At 57.7% G+C, this 10,373-nt stretch overlaps 1 protein-coding gene across 1 annotated transcript in view; it reads left to right on the top strand.

Moving 5' to 3' along the window:
• Window positions 1-9,036: 9,036 nt before the first annotated feature.
• The window catches only part of PLCD3 (phospholipase C delta 3), a 9,311-nt gene continuing 7,974 nt past the window's right edge, over window positions 9,037-10,373 (top strand). The window contains exons 1-2 of the mRNA XM_077747775.1: window positions 9,037-9,371; window positions 9,638-9,767. Of these exons, the coding sequence (XP_077603901.1) occupies window positions 9,061-9,371; window positions 9,638-9,767 (441 nt within the window). The 5' untranslated portion in view covers window positions 9,037-9,060. The remainder of the gene's footprint in view (window positions 9,372-9,637; window positions 9,768-10,373) is intronic.

Below are 10,373 nucleotides of genomic sequence, written 5' to 3'. Positions count from 1 at the left end.
CCCCGGAGCCTGCCTGGGAGGGCCAGGGTGGGCTTGCCAGCTGCGAGGGGTGGTGCGGAGTCAGGCAAGGGTCGGAATGGCAGCACCGTTCCGGCGGGGGGGTCGTACCTGGGGTCCCCCGACGTTCCCGGGAAGAGCGAGGCGCCCGGGTGGCCTTTGCTTCCCAGCAGGAGGCGCCCGCGGGGCGTGCCGGAATGGGCGTCTACGCGCGGGTCCCCGAGGACCTGGAAAATAGAGTGGGAGAGACAGGTTCGGGGTGTCCCTCACTCGCCTCCCCAACCCCCTATGCCCTCTAGGGTCTGCGGGCGCCCCAGGGCATCCTGGGTTCTTGGCCGCCCTTAGGACGGCAGGGGAGCTGTGGAAGAGGCAGGCCTCTCAAGCCAGCCCTCCAACCCTGCAGCCCCCACAGGGGTTGCGGAGGCCACATAGCACTGGTAGGACTGGTCTAACTGGTGAGAATGCTCCCCTTGGAGTCAGAAGGGCAGAGTTCCTGTCTCAGGTTTGGGGGAAGTCACTGCAGGGAAGGAATGTAGCTGTGGCTTAGTAAGCATCTCCCAGAGACTGGCCTGCCCCTGGGCAGCTACATAGGTAATATCGTTCAATTTTCCTCACCCTCCTGAGAGGTCCCAGGTATAATTCCCATTTCACAGAGGAGAAAACCGATGCGGAGAAGTCAAAGAATTTGTCGATGACCGCGCAGCTTGTTAAGGGCAAAGGCTAGCATGGTGGCTGCACCCAGCCGCACTGCCCCTGGTACCCTCTCAGAGTCTGAGCAAAGTGTGACTGACTGGCTTGAATGAGGGGTGTGTGTGTGTGTGTGTGTGTGTGTGTGTGTGTGTGCGCGCGCGCGCATATTTTATAAAATGTAAAGTACCGAGAAACTGAGTGGTGTATTGGAAGTGCTGTTATTAAATACTTAATGATGGAAAGGTGGGGCTGGGGCTGGGGGAACAGGGCAGAGCTGCCCAGGAGATCAGTGTGAATCTTGGGGCAGAATTCAGGGGCTCCGATTGCCAGTCTTGCCTTCTTTTTGACGCTGCCTCACTTGTTCTTACTCTGCCTCCTGTCGCTCATTCGATCTGAATTGACTGAGAGCGTTGACTATGTCTGCGCGAGCCTGGCACTCTCCTCAAGGAGACTAAGACACGCGATCGTTGCTCGCCTGCCCAATCATTCATGCATCCAGCAGACATGTATTGGGTGCCTATGGTATGCCCTGTCCCGGGATTCAGCGACAAACAAGATAGACACAGTTCTGGCCCTTTAGAGAGCTGAGGCCTCAGCAAGGAGGCAGAGAAAGAAGACTAGGAAGGGAGAGGGCAGGTCAAATGCTGGGGAGCCAGCTAGAGCCCCGCCTGCATCCCAGAGCTGGAGGGAGACTGGAGGGAGGCCCAGGGGAGTGGCAGGTGGGGGCCACATCCTCAAAGCCTCTCCTGTTAAAGGCCAGCAGGAGCCCCAGAGGGTCTGAGGCAGAAGGAGGGAGGGAGAGCTTGTGCAGGGTAGGGGCACATTGTACAAAGGCAGGGGTGAATCGGGGAGACCCAGAGGAGGGAGGCTGAGGAATCAGTTGGTCAAGCCATGGTGGTACTCAGACTTGGGCCGGTGCAGCCCAAATGTGGTTCCAGAACCACTGAGGGGCTGAACTAGGCTGGGCTCTGCGGACGGTGGGATCTGAAAGGTGTCTCTGGTGAGTGGTGGTGTCATTCTTTGGGCTCAGGAGCAGCGGTGCCTTGGGCAGAGGAGGAGGGCCATGGGGAGGTGAGGTGCCACCGAGAAACATCCAGGGCTGGTGTTGGGCCAGAGAAGCAGTTCTGGGAGTCACCCACCCACAGGGGTTGTGGCTGCCGGGAGGGCTGGGGTAATGCCCCTGCATACCCGCCTGCTTCATTCCCCACGCGTTTGCTTGGCCCTATCAGTGTGCCACGGCGCTGTGCCAGGGACCAGGGCTCCGGAGATGAATAACACAGCACTTTGCCCTCAGGGAGCACACGGTTTAGTAGCCAGAGACACCTGAAGACAAGTCATTACGGCTGAGCCCAGGACTCAGCACTCAGTGGCTGAGTAAAGCCACACGGGACCTCAAGGCATCCTGTCATCGTGACGCCACCAGGAACTATGTGGGTGTCACAATGTCACCTGAGCCGTCCTTCCTTCCCACCACTGCCCTGTCCTGCTGAGTGACTGCCAAGAAAGGAATGTCCAGTTTCTGGGGCATGCAGGCTCCCTGGGCCTTACTGACTCCAGGGACAGGGTGGAGACTAGACCTGGGTGTCCTGGGGCCTGGCCCTTCAGGTGATCAAGGCCTAGGCCCGGCAACTAGGTACCTTCCCCTACCACGGCAACTCCGGCTCCTCCTGAGATGGCCCCCTGTCATGGCCAAGGCCACATCCCTTAGGCTAACAGAGAACAGGTTTTATTTCAGGTCCCCTCGAGAGAGACCGGGGCAGGGAGTGGCTTGGAGGTCAAAGGCTCCGAGAAGCCCAAGGAAAAGAAAAGGCTTTTCAGGCCATCGTGGGGGGAACACCCAATGCGAATCACCTGTGGAGCCTGAGTCCTTCTCTTGTCCCCTTCCCCCTTCACCATCCCCCCTCCACCACCAGGGGCTGCAGGCTTAGCCTGTTCCCAGAAAGCCAGGGAATAGCTGGAGAGAACTTGAGCTCAGTGAGCACCTGCGACTAAGGCCAGACATAGTGATGAGCTTGCATCAGTCCAGAACCTACTTAATCCTTGGCACCCTGAGGGTGGGGGCAGGAGGGGGAAGGTGTTGCTGCTGTCCTCACTGGTGCCTACTGGGTGGAGGCGGTGAAGTCACCTTGTGCCAAGGCCCACAGGATGAAGAGGCAGCCGGCAAAGCCTGGTTTTCAATGATGGCTCTTTATTGCCAGAATTAAGGAACACTAATTAACACCTTGATAACACTACGCCGAGCGCTTTTCACATATTAGTTCATTTAATGCCCACAATCGTCTGAGGTTTGTGGGATCTTCCGCCTCATTTTACAAATGAGAAACTGAGATTCGCAGAAGTTCAAAGCTGGGAAGGAGCTGAGAGAGGATTTGAACTCAGGCATCTGGCAAAGAGTCTAAGCATATGAGCGAGGGATTTATGAGCTGGAGACGGTCTGCTACTCCCATCCCCCACAGAGGCCCTGCCAGCCTTTAGAGGTGTCCCCAGAGGCTCACCAAATAAAACACAGGATGCCCGGTTACATGTGAATTTCAAATAAACCACAAACGATTTGGGACAAACTTCTACTAAAATGTGACCTGTTGTTTATCTGAAATTTGGATTTAACGGGGCATCCTGAGTTTTATCTGACAGCCCTGTACCCCTGTCTGTGCCCCTGATGGCCCCGCCCTGCCCCTAATCCTCCCTGCAAGCAGAGCACTGAGTGGGCAGAATCCTGCTCCCTTTCGTCCCCAGCCTGCACACGCCACTAAGGGCCGCAGGGACAGGAGGGCTCCCCCCATGGCCTGCCCAGGACGTCTCCTGCAGGGTGAGTGGGCTGCTGCGGGTGGATCTGGCAGCTGGGGGTCCCCACAGGTGTCTGGCCTGGCAGAGGGGAGGGCTGGACAGCCGTTCTGTCTGAACGGGGGCATACCAGGCACAACCAGGGGGCTGCCTCTGTCGTGCCTTGAGGTCCCCCTCCCATCCCCCACTTCTTCATCTCTGGGGGTGCCCCCTCCTACAACTTCTGCCTCCAAATAGGCTCCGTGCCCATTCTGGCCTTGCCGGGAAGGGTGCCGCCACCTTCGTCACATGCGTCGAGCCAGGGACGGGGAAAGCACTGCCTGCCTTTCCTGACTTTGTTGGCTCTCCCAGGAGTGTTATGGACTCTGGCCCTGGGTGTGGCAGCCAGGCCGGGCCCGGGGGACACGCGTGACATCTGAAGAGCTGGGGCTGCCTGCTGGCCAGAGGATTAGGGTGGGAAGGTGTTTGGGACCCCTCGCCCTGGGCTACTCCCTCCCAGAGCCACCAGGGAAAGCTTCTCTTCCTCTCCTCCCCCACTTGGCATGAAGCTGTCAGCCGATGCTGTTCCCTGCATGTCTCACATTCCTGCCGGAGCCCCGTGTGCCCTTCCTGAGCGTGCACTGGCTCAAGCACGTGCACGCACTCACGCACGCACACTCGCGCACAAACACACAAACCAGTGCACACACCCTATATGCACACACCAACCTCTACACACCCTTGCTGCAGACCTACTCCTTTCACACTCCTTTGCCTACGTAGCACCCCTCCTGTCTACACCCCCTGTAGCCGCACGGCAGCCGCGCCCTCCCCTCCACTGCTGGTCTGCTCCTGGCCTGCCCCCTGCACTGCCCCTGTGTCCCTCCCTGCCCGGGCACCCACACTGTTGTCAGCTTACCCAGCTTACCCGCTCAGAATTGCAGTGCCCCATCTATGAGAAAGGGACGTTGAGGATCAGAGATGGACTTGACTTCCCCATGGTCCCTTCCAGTTCTGCCACTGACACAGCTTCCTGCCCGCGAACTTGGCCGCTGACACAGAACTGCTCAGGCCCCAGACCACACACAGACCGAACCGCCCAGGCTGACGGTGATAGGTGGGACACCGGGCCTGTCCATTCCTCACCTCCCCCTGGCCCTGAGAAGCGGTTTGGCCTAGAGAAGGTGTCTGGGCCCCAGCTGACAACACTGAACGAGGCTGGAGAAGGGCCCATCTGGAGGCCATCAGACTGACAAGGACAGACTTATGGGAATACCTGGGTCCCTCTTCCCTCGGGGGCTGCTGCCTCACTTTCCTTTATTATAATTTATTGCGTGCTCACTGTGGGCCGGGCCCTAAACTGAGTGCATCATGTGCCTTAGCTTATTCCAGCCATGCACAGCCCCTTAGGGGGTTAGGCACCCCCCAACTCTCAGTCCATTCTGGCTCCACCACCTGCTGCCCCAGGACCCTGCGTAAGTTAGCTGCTCTGTGCCTTTTGGGTTTTTTTGTTGTTGTTGTTGTTTTAAAGAAATTCATTTCTTTTTGAGAGTCAGAAAGAGATAGCGTGAGCAGGGGAGGGTCAGAGAGAGAGGGAGACACAGAATCTGAAGACAAGCTCCAGAGTCTGAGCTAGCTGTCAGCACAGAGCCTGATGCGGGGCTCGAACCCATGGACCCCATGGACCGTGAGATCATGACCTGAGCCGAAGTTGGACACTTAACCGATTGAGCCACCCAGGCGCCCTGCTCTGTGTCTTTTGAACAGCTTTATTGGGATATAAACATCTTACAATTCACCCCTTGAAAATATAAAACGATTTCTGGCATGTTACACTGTAAATTTTTAAAATTGTGTTCAAACATATATCATAAAATTGGCCATTCTGACCACTTTTTGAAGTGGCTAATTCAGTGGCATTAATTATATTCACAATGTTATGCATTCGCAGTGTTGTGCTAGTTCCAAAAATTTTCCATTACCCTAAACACAAACTCTGTAGCCGTTAACCAGTAATGTCCCCTTTCTTCCCTTCCCTTGGGCCTTAGTAACCTCTAATTACGTTCTGTCTCTGAATTTTTTTTATTGAAGTCTATATGGCATATAACCCAACTCTACGAATTTGGCTCCTCTGGGTGCCACATAGAAGTGGAATCATACCCTGTCCTTTTATGGCTGGAGGGCGAGACCAGATCTCACTCCTTTCTGTGGCTGAATTATATTCCAGTCTGTCTACACCACATTTTGCTTATCCATTCATCTGCTGATGGACCTCTGGGTTATTTCTATCTTTTCATCATTTTTAGTGCTGTTATTTCACGATCATCTCTCCATCTGTTCAGCCAAGGTGGCCCAGCTCCAGGTTCAAGGCAGAGATGTTTAGATAGATAACCCACGGAAACCACAAGAGGCAGGAAGCTTGTGCACCTGCTCCAAGTAGGTAGGAATGAGGTTGAGGAAGCATCTGTGTGTCTGGGGCCTGGCAGGGCCTATAAATGTTTCCTGGGTGCCTGGGCAGGGAGCCAAGTGCCTCATAGCATCACTGCCCCAGGGCCTGACCTCACCCCCTCACCTCTGTTGGTCCTGTCCTTCCTGTCTGGCACCCTAATCCTCTCACCATCTCAGGGTTTGGAAGCTCACGCAATGGGGAAATAGTGTCACCTACCCAGAGACTCAGCACCTGGCTCGGCCTGGCACTGAACTCCCATTCTGTTTGGCTTTTCATTAGATGGGGTGGGGGTGGGGGGGCAGTGTGGTAGTGTGGTCCCGGGGCCAGTGCCAGTTGGGCAGACAGACTGGAACAACGTCACCCTTTCCCCCAACAGGCTCCTGGGGAGCTGGGGAGGAAGGCCAGGAGCAGGGGCCCCTCACTGTCCCAGTGGAGAGCTGATCAGTTCAGGCTCTCTGCCTCGATGTTCTGTTTGCAGGAGACTCTGGACAAAGCAGGCCCTCAGTGACTCACCTCCATTTCCGGCGTTAGTCATTCACCAGCCCCCCTTCTCCCCACCCTCCCCAGCTATGGGCTTGGCATCAGAGGGCTGGCGGGATCAGGGGAGGTGGCCCCAGCTGCAGAGCCTGGTTGTCACGGGAATGAGGGGTTCCTCTCCCACAGCTGAGGAGGTAGAGGAGGGGCAGGCCCGGTGGTGGGTTGTGGTGGCATTACGGGCTCCGCTGAATGTCCTGCCCCCCAGCCCATTGCTTCTCAGGCTGAAGGAATTCAGAAACTGCCCAGATGTGGGAGTAGGAGGCTGAGGGTCTGGTGAGCCTCTTGGCCTGGGGCATGCGACATTCTAGCTCTTTGTCTGGAAAGAGGAGGTTTCTACCACCCCTTCCTAGCTAGGGAACACCACGTGGGCACTGACCCAGGGGGCCAGTCTAAGTCCTGAGGGCCATTAGGGCCACAGGCTAGCCCCAAGGGGGACCGTAGGCTCCTCTGGATGGCAGTTTCTCCTCCTGGTCCTGAGGCTCTGATTCTCAATCACAGTCACCTTCAAAGTCACAGGGTAGGTTTTTAAACATAGGTACCCAAGGCCCAGCCCACACCAGCCAGACCAGAATCTCTGGGCTGTGGGTTTGGCAAACTCCTCGGGGTGATTCTAATCACAGCCAGGGTTCCAGAACCCTGGCCCATAAGGAAAGGACAGAGGGGGTAGGGTGGGTGGCAGAATGTCCTTAGTTCCCCAATTGCTGATACATCTGCCTCCCATTTCAGAAAACATTGGCTGTGAGTCTGGCTCTGGGATGAGCACTGAGGTGCTGATGTGAGGCTTCATCCCTGACCTTGGGTTTATTAAAGTTCACTGAAAGTACAATTTGCGGGGGGGGTGTTTGTTTTAGTTAAAATAAAGAGTGCTGTTGGTGATCAGGGAGGGAGAATGCCCATTTGAGGACAAACCAAGGAAGGCTTCCTGGAGGAGATGGTGTCTGAGCTGGTCCCCGAAGGACTCCGGTATGAGGAAGAGAAGCAAGAAGGATCTTACAAAGGCTCCAAGAGAATGTGTGAGGCCTGTCCAGGGATTTAGACCCGACTCCACAGGCCAGAGTTTAAAACAAGCAGGGGCCTTGGGACCACAAAGCCTAGCGCCAAACCCAGTACTGGGNCGTGGGATCATGACCTAAGCGAAAGTCGGACGCTTAACCGACTAAGCCACCCATGCACCCCTAAAAAATTTTTTTAAACAAAGGGAGGAAGAGAGGCCCACTGTCCTGTTCACTTGGCCCACACAGTGGTGTTTTAGGGGGTTTTTGTTTCAATTTGATTTGGTTGCCAACACTGAAAAATCTGGAGGCTTCACATACAAATCCAGCTTCTTGTTCTCTGGAAACTCTAGGCCCTCATCCACTCCTGGCTGCCTCTCCTCCTTCCAAAGGGCACGGACCCTCTAGTTTGCCGGGTCCTCACTCTTTCTGTTGTCCCCTGGCTCGTAACCCCTTGGTATTGACGTCTAATGAGACAAACTGGAGCAGGATCTGGCACCACCGGGATGGGCCAGCATCTTGGCTAAAGTTTGGACTTTGCAGGAGCTGCTACCGTGGCCTTCATTCTGTGCACGGAGAACATGAGGCTTAGAGCAGTCTCAGGTTACTGCCATCCAGGCTGTGTAGCCCGGAAGTGACAGAGGTGGGATTTGCCTCCCTGGACCCTTGAATTTAAATTCTGCTTCCCCTCCACGCCGCCCCACTGCCCACAATAGCAAGGAGAAGGGGCAGAGGAGCAGAGGGATTCAGTGTAGTGGCCATGGGCCAGGGTTCGACGCCTGCTCCCGCCCCTTCCTGGCCCTGGAATTCTGGCAAGTCCCTTAAGCTTCTCTGCGCTTGTTTTCTCATGTGTTAATGCATGAGTCGGGGCAGGCATTCGGTACATGTTCTGTAAGCCTTTCTTCTTATGGAGGAAAGCGGACACTGTGGAGAGCACGTGTGGGGTTACGTGGGACTGTGACAGTGGCTGGGCGAGGGGGAGCGCCCAGTGTCACAGACCATACTCTCAGCCGGACGCAAAGAGGCCACAGGCTGGCCAGGACAGGCGCTGATCCCGCAGTCCGTCGCCTGTGACCGTGGAGCCAGAGTGGCCTCTGCTGCCCTCCCTTGTCTTGGGGACAGCAGAGGTGAGCAGCTTGGGTGGCAGCAAGAGAGATTTAGGTTAGACAGTGAGACTAGCTTCTTGACGGTCAGGGTTTCACCCCAAGGGGAAAGGTTGCTGGTGGCAGATTCTGGTCTTGAAGTCTGGAGGCCCGGATGGAAGGGAGTGGCAGAAAGGGTGACCTTTAGGGAGGCCTGAGTCCCAGGCGCTGCCTGAGGGCTTGCTCTGCTCTGAGGGCCTCCGGAGGCAGCTGCTTGGCCAAGAGGAGCTACGGGCACCCTCCCCGGGGAGGGGGGGGCGCGCTGGGTGGGACACACCTAGCGAGCAGGCCCCTGGGGGCGGAAGAGCCTAGGCCAAACCCCCGACTGGGCCGAGTGACGCTAAGGAGAGGAAGAGGGGCCTGTGAGGACTTGCGTGGCCGGCTGGCTGCCAGCTGGGAGAGGCTGGAGGGAGCAGGGCGAGGCCAGGCCCCGACGCCCTCCGGCCTCCCGCGCCCCGCAGGCCTGACGGAGGACGAGGACGTGCGCGCCATGCTGCGGGGCTCCCGGCTCTGCAAGATCCGCTCGCGGACGTGGCACCAGGAGCGGCTGTACCGGCTGCAGGAGGACGGCCTGAGCGTGTGGTTCCAGCGGCGCATCCCGCGCGNCCACCAGCCAGAGGGCCTGCGGCGCTTCGGGGGCGCCTTCCCGCCGGCGCGCTGCCTCACCATCGCCTTCAAGGGCCGCCGCAAGAACTTGGACCTGGCGGCGGCCACGCCGGAGGAGGCGCAGCGCTGGGTGCGTGGCCTGGCCAAGCTGCGCGCGCGCCTCGACGCCATGAGCCAGCGTGAGCGCCTCGACCAATATCCTGCCCAGGGGGCCGGGCGTGCGGACGGGGGGACCCGTGTCTGGGGGCCCCCAGCAGGCTGAGGCTGGGGACAGCGGCCTCCCGTCTCTAGGGATCCGGTTCGGCCCCCGTGGAGGGAGGGAGTCCCCAGCCTGAGGGAAAGTACAGCCCCTAGACCCGGGAGCCCCCAGGGCCAGGATGTGATGGACCCAGTCAGCTACCTGTCGGTGGGGGGAGTGGGCGGTGCCCAGGCTGGTGCTGGTATTTCCTGAGCACCCACACCTGGATCCACTCCTATCTGCACCGGGCGGACTCGAACCAGGACAGTAAGATGAGCTTCAAGGAGATCAAGAGCCTGCTCAGAATGGTCAACGTGGACATGAATGACATGTATGCCTACCGCCTCTTCAAGGTGGGCTTCTGCCCCCACCCTGACCTCTGAGTCACCAGCCTTTGTGGACAGAGTGGCCAATCCCTACGGAAATGCCCCATCTAGGCCTAGTTAGCCTTTTACCCTCCCCTGAGGCCTCCAGGCCAGGATGGGAGTGCCCGCTCAGAACTTTCCTCTCCCTCCTGCAGGGCTGGGTGGCGGGGGGCTGGGAGGGCCCTCCCATAGTCCAGAGTGAGCCGCACAGCTATAGTTTTCATTGCTCTGAGTCTGCAGGCAGCCTTTGCACAGGTGACCACGCACAGCTTGCACATGGGAGTGCAGGCAAGAGTCAGCTCACAGGCACACGTGCGTGTCCTCCTCCACTGTGACACATGTGGCCCCTCCACGTGTGACTGTATACACCCCACACGTGGGAGCACAGACAGGGGTACACGGGGGCGGGCTCCGCGTCGATGGCCCAGTCTGAGCAGTGGCAGACACCTATGTGACCAGCGTGAGACCCTGAAAGACAGGAGAGCCATGACACGGGTACATCCGGGCCCACAGCTCCACGTGCATGCGCAGTTATTTGTTGCTCTTTGATCCTGGGTGTGAATTGGACAATGTGAAGATGGTAATATATACATC

Source organism: Crocuta crocuta, unplaced genomic scaffold (assembly GCF_008692635.1).
Source record: "Crocuta crocuta isolate KB4526 unplaced genomic scaffold, BGI_CrCroc_1.0 scaffold289, whole genome shotgun sequence".
NCBI lineage: Eukaryota > Metazoa > Chordata > Mammalia > Carnivora > Hyaenidae > Crocuta > Crocuta crocuta.
This window is presented reverse-complemented; position numbering and strand designations above follow the sequence as displayed.